At 53.7% G+C, this 12,430-nt stretch overlaps 5 protein-coding genes across 5 annotated transcripts; 3 read left to right on the top strand and 2 right to left on the bottom strand.

Moving 5' to 3' along the window:
• Positions 1 to 186: 186 nt before the first annotated feature.
• On the top strand, positions 187 to 1,881 carry AYO21_05315 (hypothetical protein; the record flags this gene model as incomplete). The annotated part of the gene is made up of 1 exon (XM_022655285.1): positions 187 to 1,881. One exon carries the CDS (start codon positions 187 to 189, stop codon positions 1,879 to 1,881), a length of 1,695 nt encoding a protein of 564 aa, XP_022512367.1.
• A 911-nt stretch (positions 1,882 to 2,792) lies between these two features.
• AYO21_05314 (hypothetical protein) lies at positions 2,793 to 5,115 on the bottom strand (the record flags this gene model as incomplete). Its single annotated transcript, XM_022655284.1, has 3 exons — positions 2,793 to 4,125; positions 4,191 to 4,588; positions 4,645 to 5,115. 3 exons carry the CDS (start codon positions 5,113 to 5,115, stop codon positions 2,793 to 2,795), a joined length of 2,202 nt encoding a protein of 733 aa, XP_022512366.1.
• A 778-nt stretch (positions 5,116 to 5,893) lies between these two features.
• AYO21_05313 (hypothetical protein) lies at positions 5,894 to 7,285 on the top strand (the record flags this gene model as incomplete). Its single annotated transcript, XM_022655283.1, has 1 exon — positions 5,894 to 7,285. The coding sequence occupies one exon, from the start codon at positions 5,894 to 5,896 to the stop codon at positions 7,283 to 7,285; it is 1,392 nt and encodes a 463-aa protein (XP_022512365.1).
• A 1,407-nt stretch (positions 7,286 to 8,692) lies between these two features.
• Positions 8,693 to 10,002, top strand: AYO21_05312 (hypothetical protein; the record flags this gene model as incomplete). The annotated part of the gene is made up of 2 exons (XM_022655282.1): positions 8,693 to 9,104; positions 9,224 to 10,002. The coding sequence occupies 2 exons, from the start codon at positions 8,693 to 8,695 to the stop codon at positions 10,000 to 10,002; spliced, it is 1,191 nt and encodes a 396-aa protein (XP_022512364.1).
• Positions 10,003 to 10,161: 159 nt separating this feature from the next.
• On the bottom strand, positions 10,162 to 12,148 carry AYO21_05311 (hypothetical protein; the record flags this gene model as incomplete). The annotated part of the gene is made up of 5 exons (XM_022655281.1): positions 10,162 to 11,182; positions 11,234 to 11,384; positions 11,585 to 11,649; positions 11,699 to 11,757; positions 11,807 to 12,148. 5 exons carry the CDS (start codon positions 12,146 to 12,148, stop codon positions 10,162 to 10,164), a joined length of 1,638 nt encoding a protein of 545 aa, XP_022512363.1.
• Positions 12,149 to 12,430: the final 282 nt, after the last annotated feature.

Here is a 12,430-nt window from a genome sequence, read left to right as displayed (position 1 = left end):
CAGCTCTCGTCTCGTTTCCCCCCTTTTTGCAAATTTGGGAATACGAACATGGACCTCCTCACACTTGGGGGCATGATTTGCTGTGGCATGGTATTGCTATATCCTAAAAACCCTTGACCGCACCGGAGTTCAATACTGGACGAAACTGCTAGAAAAAGTCGTCCCTGAACGCGAACACGCACCAACATGTCGTCTCTTGCTAAGAAATCGATGCTATTCATGAGGGATGTGTATAACCTGGCATCAAACCCGGGAGAATTGCTGCAATCAACGACAACGTCAACGTCTTCACAAGGCTTTAAACCGTCGCAAGGTCTGTCGAACCAATTCAACCCGGCATATGTTCAGCAACGTCCTCTTCCACCACCCCATCCTGCGCAAGTCGCTCAACCGACATACCAGTACTCTTATCCAGGGCCCCAAAATGCCCAGCCTTATGGTCACTGGTCTGGTCCCCAGGCGCCCGTGTCGCCGTTATCACCACAGACAGCACCAAACGTATATCCCGGAGCCAGTCCGGCTCCGTATGTGCTTCCAAACACAGGCCGGCCTCCCTCGCCGCCGTCTCCTATATTGTCCCCACCAATCCCGCAGCCGTATACAAGTAATCCAGGGCACGGAGTACAGCAATATTCTTCTGTCCCCCCGCCCCTGCCTGCGCGAAGACCTCAGCATCAGCAGCATGCTTCGTCATGGCACAGCCCGACAGACCCCGAGCCCCATTATCAATCCCAATTGAATGGATCTGTTGGTGCACAGAATCTCGGAGAGTTTGGTCTAATACAACAGAACGTGCCTGTCCCTACTTCTTCTGCCGGGCCTTCAGTCCCCCACGGTAGTTGGGCAATGCCGCAAGCAGACCCCAGTCGAATGCCGCTGAGATACAACACTGTCAACCAGCACCACACCGCTGGGTATTCCGGAGCTGTCCCGAGTGAATCATGTCTTCCAGTTTCTGATCAACACCTTTCCACAGCCCCCGTCCCTGCTCTGACTTCGAGCCAATTACCCGCCCATGGATATCATGAAATGCCAGCCGTGGCATCTAACAACTGGAAACCTGTTTATGGAAACGAGACAGGTACCGCTATAGTGGCTGGATCACCGCAACTATCCAATGGGCCTGCTGCTGTGCCCTTATCGACGTCACATGCGTCGCATCCTTCGAGCGCTCACCCAGTCGAGCTTGCTTCGTATAGTTGCACCGTCGAGGCCGTTGAGCTACCAGCCTCACCTATCATGGCCAAGTCATCACATTCTGCTGAAGCCTCATTATCCTCGATGCAGCGACCTGAGGGTCCTTCGCGTTACCAACATCATCATCCGACATCAACAGCAGAGACAGTCACAACCAGTGGACCAGTTGCACCAGCATTTGCGGTCGAGTTGGATTCAACGCCGATAACTGCAGGTTCCTCAGCTACCGCGACTGCAACACGCAACAATACACAGACTAACGTCGTCCACCCTTCGCAACCTGCTGCCATGTACCAGGTATATCCTGGTCCTGCTTCATCCCCTTCCCCTTATCCACCTTTCTCGCCTCCTCCTCTGGCAAGTTCTCCCACTCAGTTTGACCCTCGCAACGGCTCGTCAGGCGTTCTTGGGCAGCAGAGACCTCCTCTCCACATGCAGCAGCAAGTCTCGTCTCCTGTAACAATGGGGGAGGCTGACAGTGTCGCACTGGCCCAGGCGAGAATGAGAGCGCAAACAGCAAGCCTGCCAGCTGCGAGACCAAACCCAAGTCCACTCCCGTCATCGCACTCGGAGCCCAGACTCCAGCCGCATCACCAGACAGACGTACCTTACCCGATACATCACAGCCCGGGCACGGTTGCGATGCCGCTGCACCATGATTACTCGTATCCTTATCCTAGGTAAAAAGGAGTAAGAGGAGTGGGGTGGGAGCTTGTTCCACGACCAAGTTGCGGCATATAGAAGGAGGCCGTACTGGCGCCCTTTGGTGCTTCTTGTTCTCTTCAGCATTAAGAAGGAAAATATATTTATGTGACCAGAACTAAACACAAAACACCATTTCTTTTCCCCCTTCCGAGCCGCTTCAAACCACGAGCCAGACACGAACATAAACACAAACACAGGCCATTGTCCATTGTCTCGCTCGTACAGAACAACTCCTGTGCTCGCCCTCGATGTAGGGTGTATTTGCCATTTTTCTTTGAAAAAGGAAACGGAAATGGAAATGCAACACCAAGTTCGCTCGCTGACTCGCTAGCTAGCTAGCTAGCTAGCCAGCTACCATGCCCATGCCCATGATCAGATCCATGCGCCTATATCCATGACCATCTTCATCCTTTATCTTCCTTTCCCCCTTTTTTCCCCCTTTTCCCTGCCGAATAGCTACTGTCTGTGTGTGTGTGTTCCCTTTCCCTTGCTTGCCTATACTCCTCCGGGCGCCGATTCACATTGTTTCCTCTGGGGGGAAAGCTTCGATTTTCTTGGGTGAGCCATTCCTTTGATTCGCAGTTGCGTAACAGTATCAAATTCCATGTAAAGAGATAGAAACACATCGGTTAGATGGACAAATGCGGGGATAGACAGAGAGGTGTAAATGGACGGGTATCCGGGTGGAGGGAGCGAGGAATGGATGGATGGATGGATAGGCTTGAGAGTGATATATATACCACTAAATACATACACACACACACACACACCCAGTATGGTACATACCTTGGTATATGATGCATAGATCCAATGCCGGGAGGGTATAGTAATATGTCTGCAAGTATGACAGGATATATGATAAAGAGTCGTTCTGGAATGTCAGAGCGTCCTCACAGCGCCGCGTGCTGCCACTCCTCATCGCCCAACTTCTCGCTCACGCCCAGCTCGGTCTGGCTGCTCATGGCGCTGGAGTTGGTGCTCTGGCGGCGCAGCAGCTCTTCGAGCCGGACGGTCTCCCCACGGTGCATGGCCTTGATGATCTCCTGCTTCTTGCGCTTGCTGCAGCGGATGCGGGCCTCGTAGTGCGTGGCGCGCTTGGACTCGTCGCACCAGCCGCCGGTCCAAAAGCGGTCGCCCGTGCAGGACATGCCGAAGATGTCGATTGTCAGGACCAACAAGACCAGCGCCGTGGTGGTGCCGATCAGGCTGATGGATGAGAGGTGCTTGGCTAGGGGGAGCAGTAAGATCGCAATGGCGATGCACGACCGGATCACCAAGCGCGGGACTTTCCTCAGCCGCGGGTTCTCCAGCGTCTTATGCACGTGGCAGTACGAGAGCAGCGTCATGGACAGCAGCGCGGCCGCGATGCCCCCGCAGTAGTACCAGCGCAGACCGGAGTCAATTTCCGCGACCGATCTGGGCTGGTACGCCTCGCCCAAGTCCTCGACATTGGCATTGTCGCAGTCGTGCGCGAGGACCAGTTTCGACAGTGTCGCAGCCCCCAGGACGTACGAGAGCACGAAGGGCAGGTGGCACGTGATCCAAACGGTGCTGGAAAGCCAGTGGCGGCGGATGGCGTGGACGTGGACGCCTTGGTGGTCGATCTCAAAGTAAAGCCATTGAAACGCGAAGGCTTGGATGAGGCCTAGGATGCCTTTGCCCAGAAATGCATTGAGGCCGACTCGTGCCCGGGACTGGTAGAGGATGGTGAGCACCGAATAGCCGAACACCAGCGACACAAAGGCGTTGGTGCGCTCGGTTCGATGCTCGATATTGATGGCCGGGTAAAATTCAAAGTACTTTCGGATAAAGCGTTCTCTGCGACTGCCCTGCGCGTGCATGTGTCGGGCAGAGGCGCGCGAAAGGAACATCCCAAACCCTTGGCCCCAGAGGTCGATGACAATCGCGATCCAGATCAAACCCAATTGGCCGGGGTAGTCGACGTGGATACTGCTGATCCAAAACACAATGGCCAAAAGGATGATGATGGACGTGTACAGGAGGGTTCCCCTCACCAGGGGCACCACGTAAGAGAGCCAGGTAAAATATAAGGCACCATAGAACCTCTCAGCGAGATAGAAGGACATCATGGGAATATATGTGTCGAACTCTCCGCCGGGATGCCTTTCCTCAAACGCGTACGAGATGTTGGTGGTGTAGGCGAAGAGGAGGATCAGGTAGAGCATGACAGAAAGCTTCTGGACGATGTCGTCTCGCTCGAACCTAAACGACCGTTAGTTTGTAAAACCAAACAATCATCCAGTTCTCATGGGTGGGCCCCGACTGACCAGTTCGAGACGAGGGTTAAATCATTCCAGATCTTGAAGGCCATAGTGAAGTTGATAGCATACACCAAGAACGACTTCCCCGTAGGATCCTCAGAGGCCTTGTCCCCAATGATGCCAATAATGCCGACGTAAAGCAAGTCGGCGAACAGTTCGAAGGTGCCGACCTCACCGCTGCGCGCAGACCGCCACAACAGTCCCTTGTGGAAGTACTGGCGGATGACGGGCCGTTTGAAGAATTTCGTACCTTCGACAACGCGGCTCTGATGTTTGTCGAGTAAAATTTGCTCTGAGTTGGCTGTTGTTGTTGAATGTGACGGTGTCGATGAGCCACTGTGGTCGTCCTTGGTACGGATGCGCGCTGTGTAGCCGAACTTGCTGAAGTTGGCGTCAAGGGCCACCTACTCTATGGATTAGCAACAGGTCCGTCCACCACTTTGACGACAGTTTCACACACTCCGTGATGGGTCAATTGATTGAGTTCGTTGGACAGATGATCCAGGTCGTCTCTGACCTTCTCGAACTCGTAGAAGATGTCGCCATGTCTCTCCCGCAGCGTGTCGCGTTGAGCCGAGTGATGGGCGTGCAGCTCGCGTACGACGGCGAGATGTTCTGGGGTGCCGGAGATCACGACATCGAATTCGTCGGGGCCATGCTGCTGGCTCAGCTCTTTGTGCAGTTTGGCGTGCTCTTCGGGTGTGTGAGCAATGTGGATTTTCCGGCCATCAGGATGAATGAAATGGCGTAGCTTCTCTTTGGCATGGTCGATATGCGGGTGCTGATGCTGATGCTGATGCTGCTGTTGTTCAGGCGGGGGACTCTGGATGCCTGATGGACTCTGTGCCCCTGGGGACATCGCGGTAGGCGAGGTGATTGCTGTTGACTTCTCACCCAGACTGTCGACGGGGTCCTCGTCCAGGAGGCCCATTGTGTCGTTTCCCTGGCCGATCGAGGGGAGGTGGAGGAGGGAGAAGAGGGCGCGTGCCCTTTGGTGCACTCGTCTCAATTCATACTATTTCGAGTTGCCACAGCCAAGTCTCATCCCTTCTTGGCCATGCACCTTTTGCTATGATGAGCTCAGCGAATATAGGGAAGAGACGTTGTTTGTCAGCTGCATTAGCTGAATCGGTCCATCTGGAGTAACGGATTAAGTGTGAAACTGCGTTTGCCACGGCGAAATTGGAGGGTCCAAGTGTCACCAAGCACACAAATAGCCCAGTTAAGCTGCGGTCCACCGCCCGGAAAAACCTGGGCTCCGAACCCTAAATCTAGCTTGTCTGTCCCGCAAAGTGCCCAGCTTACAGCAGGGGGGCGCCCATTATCATTAGAACTGACGATTGCGATTGGGAGCCACTGGCAACCACTGGGAGCCCCTCGTCTCCTACTAGTAGTGACTACGAGTCATCTTCAGTTACTACTGGTTGCCCATAATAGGCGCGTGCGACCACTCTGCCACCTCCAGCCCTCCACTTAGTTCCCTATCAATGGGCTCATTTCTAAATTCTGACAACTACGAGTACCAATTACATATTCACGTTCACATCACCTCTCTCACTCTACGACTGGCCCGATCTGGTGATGATGATATGACCAGACCTAATGCCAGTTACTCGAGAACATATCTCACACGAGAGAACTACCGCGGCCCAACACTGCTTCGATCTATCCGAGGGGCAGAGTCTCATGAACAATCTCTTAGTCCAAACATGAAGACGGACTCCCTGGAAGATGAGAGACTCATTTACGCGCCACCCGATTCCAGCTCAGATGAGGACGACGACTCACGCCGCAAGCCGGCGCAGAGCTCACCCAGAGTGCGCAAAGGCAAGACTCTGAAACCCTCCAGTCCTCCCACCAAACGTACGGCGAGCACAGCTGCCTCAACCAGACCGAAGCGGCGGAAGCTCAAAGACGAACCTGCGCTTGAGCCGCTGAAGACCCTTGAAGATTCGACCCTCGACGACCCATTCCCCGGCTGGACCTCGTCGGGTTCGCAGAAGAGAAAGCCCTCTAAGAACTATGCGAACCGCAAGTTTTTCCAGAAGCTAGAGCCCATCGAGAGCGTCGCACAGGCGGAGCCAAAAGGTACTGGTTTTGTATCTTATGCTGAAGTGGAAGGGCGTGAAGAGAAGGCATCGAAAACCACATTCATACACGTTGCTGAAGTGCCGGTGCTGGACGGGGTCAAGGGAAAGATCAAGCAACGACAGAAAATCGACGTCCCTAGTCTTCCAGCTGAAATATCGGATCATCACAAAGCGGATATTCACATCCCAGAAATGCCCGACTTTTCATCGTCCGGCGGCACTGACAACCTTGTTTCTTTTGACGTGGACTCGCCCCGCGCTGCAGGCCGTGCAAGGTCGGGGTCGACGTCCTCTCTCTCTTCTGTGGATGACATGTTTCTGCTCGTGCACGATGACGAGTTCAAGTTGGAGCCTGAACCAAGAACAGTTGGAGTACGATGTCCCGTTTGTCAAAAACCCGTGCGAGACACGATCTCGGTGTTTGTTCCGGACAATCTCCGCACTATGCCTTTCCAACAACAACAAAAGTTTTGTTCTCAGCATCGACTTGCGGAAGCACGAGGGCAATGGGAAGAAAGAGGCTATCCCAAGTTGGATTGGGAGAAGTTGGAAAGCTTCCGGATACCGAAGAAAACGCAGGAGCTGGAGCGGGTGATAAACCGACAGAGATACAGTTACTACCTGGATGAGCTGGACGCGAAAATCAAGGCGGCCAAGGGCAACCGCAGGACTATTCGGCATTATCTCAATGAAGGCTTGATTGATGTTGCTAAGCCGGGTTACTATGGTCCCAAAGGAGCCCGAATCATGGTCCACGCAATTACCGAGTCACTCTCAAAGTTTCTCAACAAGGCATTACAGTCGGACCCAGCGCTGCGAACAGCGGGCGTGGGCGCATATGTGAGCGCTGTGTTGGTACCCGAGTTGACCTTGCAGCTCGTCATGGAAGACATGAAATTGCCAACAGCCAAGGAAGGGAGGAGGGTGCTGGATGAGAGTACCGATATTGGAGTCCTATTGAACCCAGACGACGACCATGTGGAACGAAGACATGATGGAGAGGATGAGTGAGGATGGCTCGAGATGTTGAGGAATAATGGCTTTGAACGAGTCCATCATAAGACCTGCAGAGCCTGGGTTGTGAGGCGGAAAGTGTAATGACGATTTTTGCGGCGACATCAGGTTCTTGCCGCCGACATGTACAGTGAGATTGAAGGCTGCCTAGTTAGCGGTGCCATTGCTATCCAGCATGTTCTGCATGTGGTTGCATGCGACATTTCTTGTATGCATCTTGATGTTCACCCTGTCATCGCTTTGTCATCAGCACCGCCAGAGCCACCTGGGTGCCACCAAAGCCGGCGATGCACATCGGGTTTCCCCCAAGCAGCGCCACAAAAGCCCATACATATCGTGACCTGCCAACTCGATACATGATCATCCCCGAGGCGTTCTCGAGAAGTCGTAATACACGGTGCTCCACCACTGTACCTACGGAGTAGCACAGCCATGCATGCTACAGCACATCACATCCCTGCATAGGCCCGTATGTTTATGTGTACCTCGCCCGAACAGGGAAACGGGGCCACTGCGCACACGCCGTACTGATTATTCATACCACGGTTCCTGACCTTACGTACCTACCTGTTAACCTACCACGCCTACCTACCATCGAGTAACTACGAGGTGCCTCCGTACATAATACACACTTCCACCGTACTGAGCCATTGGAGTTTTCTTTTCATCCATCAAAAAGTTGCTTGTCTTTTCTTTCTTTCCGCCGCCCATCCCCTTCGCGCCCATTGAACCCGACACGACAAGATTGAGATTGACACTGGCCATTTTGAATAAAGATTTCAGACGGGTTCTTTGGCCTATCTTTTGTTTTGCCTGGCGTTGATTGAAGTTGGGGGCTTTATCTCCCGCCCTCTGTCCGTCCGTCTGTTTGTCTGTCTGTCGCCTGTTGTAAAACACCACAACCCGGGAGCGGTGGAAGGGAATGTTTTGAGAAATCATTGCCATTGATCACTACCTAATACCGTTGCCGTTACCGTTACGGCATACCCGATACCCAGGTATTCCCACAATCAATTCATCGACTTGAAAGTCGGATCCTGATTCTCCGGAATACTCATTATTGGAAGGCAAAGGAAGGAAGAAAGAGGAGAAGGATCGGAGAAGAAAAGGGCCGCGACAAGAGAAAACAGGAGGGAGAGCTGAAGAGAGGGTGATTTCGCCAAAAGAAGTGGGAGTGGAGGAGAGATTTCGTTGATGCTGTTGACCAGCCTGGTGTTTTGTCAAGCGAAACAATTACGCTGGGATTAAAGGAGGCCAGAGAACCAGTCGTCGATTGATCGACGAGCGAGCCAGCCGTATACCTCAACCAATTCCGGCGCTGTCGTGGCGGTGTATCGCTGCCTTTCAGACATCCGCAGTCTTGTCTCTTGAAGGCCAGCTGGTTCCGAAACAGCATCAGCGTCCATGACTGGTCCGAATCACGCACCGCTACAGCAACACGCACAGCCCACCACGGAGGAACAGCAGTCCAAGGCTCCCACACCTCCCCTCTCTCCCACCTTCCGCCCCTGTCTCACCGTCCCCGACCACTTCCCCGCGACGACCGCCTACGAAATGTCCACCACCGCCACGAGGCAGACGTTCAACTCGAACTCGCTCGCAGCTCGCAGGCGCCGGGGCGGCTCTCTGAGCGCCCCCTTCGCCGGTCGTTTGGGCGGCAACCTAGAATTCACCCTCGACCGCTCCGACCCCCAGAACGAGGAGTTGCTAAAAAAAGTGCCTGATGCCGCACCCAATTTGACCTTGAAGGAAAGTTTCGATCTTCGAGGGTTTCGGGAGGTGGAGCTGTGGAAGGCCTCCATGGTCGAGTTTGTCGGTGAGCCATTCCCTCTGGTGGTTGCTGGCGAGATGTGTGGGTCATTGAATCGGGAGACGTGCGCAGGGTGGAACATGTTGTCTAGTAATCGAATGATGCTGACGATAACTTGTCTTTAGGCACCATGATCTTCGTCTGGGCCTCAGCTTGGAACAGTCTCTCCCCAAACACCCCTCCGCCGCTACCGTCAGAGACATCCGGTCCCTTCAGCCGTTCGTATTTCCTGGGCCCCCTGATCGCAGCGCCAATCAACATAATCCTCCTCGCGCTACTGATCTTCTCCTTCGGTGCCGTGTCCGGAGGCCATATGAATCCATTAATCACCATTGGGACTTTTTTCGCGAGGTTAACCACTTTTCCCCGTTTGGTGTTGTACCTGGTGGCGCAGATCTCAGCCAGTGCTCTTGCGGGCCTGCTGTTGAGGGCGGCAGCGAATACCAGAGAATTCAAGGTTGGAGGGTGCTATCTCTTCGAAGGCATGGGAACTCCTGTCTCGAGCGCATTCACCATTGAAGTCATCAGCGACCTGCTCTTGCTCATCCTCGCGTTCGGGGTCGGTCTGGATCCCCGCCAGCGCGAGATCTTTGGCCCTGCCCTCGGACCGATCTTTGTCGGCTTGGCCGTGGGCAGTCTGGCGTTATGCACAGCATTCAGTCTGCCGGCGTACGGTGGTGCGAGCCTGAACCCGGCAAGGTGTTTCGGTGTCTACGTGGGCAGCCATTTTCCCGGCTGGCACTGGGTGCACTGGGTGGCACCTCTGGTGGCCAGTGTTTTCCATGGCATCATGTATTTCATCGTTCCGCCTGGCGAGCCGAACAGGGCGCACGCACACAAGATCGGCAGAACCACCCACAAAACTGAGCCGCAGGCACAAGAGGATGGAAAGGAGAGCGTGTAGGAAAAAACTTGTCTCTTCGGAAGGGCTTCGTTCTGGGGATTTCGCACCATCTTGAGGATTAAATAAATTATAGTTAATAATGGCAAAACCGGGTCATCAATCGGCGACTGACCACCGCCACCACCATTGGTGAGAAAGTGTGTGGTTTGTGTATGTGTGTCAAGCACCCATCATGACTCTCCTCTTGGGCGCTTTTTTCTTCCCGCCCCCCTTGACATATTGGATTGCCTTGTGGCTGCGTTCCTCGAACCCGGCGCTTTCGCCCCTGTGACCCTCCACCCAACAGTTCGTGCAGTAGAGGTCCCCGTCGCAGCCGATGCACTGCAGCGTGGCATCGTCGTTGCAGATGATGCACCAGGTGTCGATCTCCTCGTCAGTGAAGCCGATCTTGGGCTTTGGCGCGGACGAGGTTGCCTTGGTGGATTTTATGCCCGTCGGGACTGCCGGGAGGGATAGGCCGGCAAAGCGAGAGGCGAGGTCGTCGTCGTCGTCTTCATTTGACGGCTTGGTTGGGGCTGAGGGTTCTGGCAGTTTCGAAGGGGTGGTGGGGAGGTCAAAAGAAGACGCGTCCCGCTCAGATCTAGGATTCGCATGCTCTATATCTCTCGGGGAGGTATTCTCTTCAGCGTCCTCCTCTGGGAGACTCGTGTTTTGGTCCTGTGTCTCTGCAGATTCAAGCCTGGCCTCGTCTAGGATCCTTGCCAACAGTTCATCTGCCTCCCGGTCCAAAGTGTCTTTCGACTTGTTGTTGCCTACCGCGGTGACTGGGCTCTCTTCTGTTTCGGGCCCGGGTTGAAACACCGAAACATCAATCGGCGGGAGCTTTGTAGATATGTTGTCCTCTGCTTCTGTTGTGCCTTCAGCTTGGTCTGCGCCTAATCCTTCGCTTTTTGTGTGTGACGCATCTGCCAGCGCTGACTTTGCAGTCCGCAGCAGATCTGCGACCTGTTCCTCTTCACTCTGTCCGACTTCCCACGCATCTGAAGGCCCTAAATCTGCCAGGAGTTCCTCCACTGTTTTCTCGTCCTCAGACTTTGGGGTCGAAGTAGCGGGGTCTTGGAGAGCCGAAGAAGGACTGCCTCCGAGAGATTTCCATCTTGTCAAAAGGTCTGAGTGGAGGGCACGAGCCGGGGTAGGATCAAGCGAAACAGGAAGCGCTCTCCCGAGAGGTGTCTGAAAACTAAAAGGCATCAGCTCAATGTCCAAGGGTTGAGAAGAGTCATTCATTTACTTTGTCTGCTCAAAAGACACCGTCGACGTTTTCAGTGCATTTAGCCGCGCGAGAAGATCTCTGTCTGCATTTGACTTTGACTCATCAGACATCACGGGCATACAATGCTCATCTTGGTAGCAACCATCAAGCCACAAGACGATCAGGAGTCCTGGTCACAAGTGTGGACAATCACGTTTTGCGCCAATGGTCAGTACCGCATGACGTAGTCGAGTTCCCCGTTTCACAGCACGGTTCGCAACGCTCTCAAAGGCTGCCTAAGAGCGCCATAGCACTCTGAAACGCCTCAAGAACCTTTGTGTCTGAAGAAAAGGTGAGCGAAGTACTGTGCAACAAGTCCTTGTTACTCACGGTGGGCTTGTTTCTCGGCTAATAACTTCTCCGAATTTTGAGCAAGAGCGATCCGTGTGCGAAGTCTGCATGGATGTCAGATTGCTTGCCACCAGTAACAGAGCGTTTACATACCTCTTGATGGCCCTCTCAGATTCATGTTCGTTTGATACTTGCATATAGAGCGAGAATTGCTGCAACTAATTAGCCTCCTTTTGCCTGCTCGTGAAGATAGCTACCTACCGCGGAGCGGGCATTGAACTCTTCCATAATCTCCCTCTCAGCTGCAAGGCAAGGCTGAATCTCCCTATTATACCGCGCTTCAAGTTCGTTCCAATCGATTGCATCCAAGTCTATAGAGATGTCTCTCTCGTTCATCGCTCGCTCGAACTCTCGGAATTCGAGCTCTAGTTGCTGTTGATAGTCGTAGATCTCTTTGACAAAACCATTGCGTTGGGGTAACGGAGCAGGAACTGCAACAATCTCTCTACCGGTTGGCTGAAACGAGGTGTTCTCACTGGTTTGAGGCGGGCCTTGATGCTCGAAAGTCTTGGTCCAAGCATGGGATGCTTCAGCCTCGGGCATTGTTGGGAGAGTTGCAGTTCTCTGGATCCTTGTACTTGTAGGACTCGACTTCGCAATTTCAGGTGGCTGATAGATCTCCTCGTTTGTACGTTTTCGAGCCCGACTGCCTTGTCTGGACTTGGATCTGTCCGGTAGTGGTGAGGAATGGATTACAGTTGTCGCGTCTGTATTCAATTGAGGAGGAGGTGTTTGCTTCCCCTCGTTCGCAGTCGGAAAAGTTATAATATCAGCATCAATGCTATTCGGTGCGTCCATCTTGGCGAGACTGCTGGTAGACTTTGA

The sequence above is a fragment of the Fonsecaea monophora genome (assembly GCF_001642475.1).
Source record: "Fonsecaea monophora strain CBS 269.37 chromosome Unknown Scaff33, whole genome shotgun sequence".
Taxonomy (NCBI): Eukaryota; Fungi; Ascomycota; class Eurotiomycetes; order Chaetothyriales; family Herpotrichiellaceae; genus Fonsecaea; species Fonsecaea monophora.
Note: the sequence above shows the minus strand (reverse complement) of the source record. Positions and strands in the feature narration are given on the sequence as shown.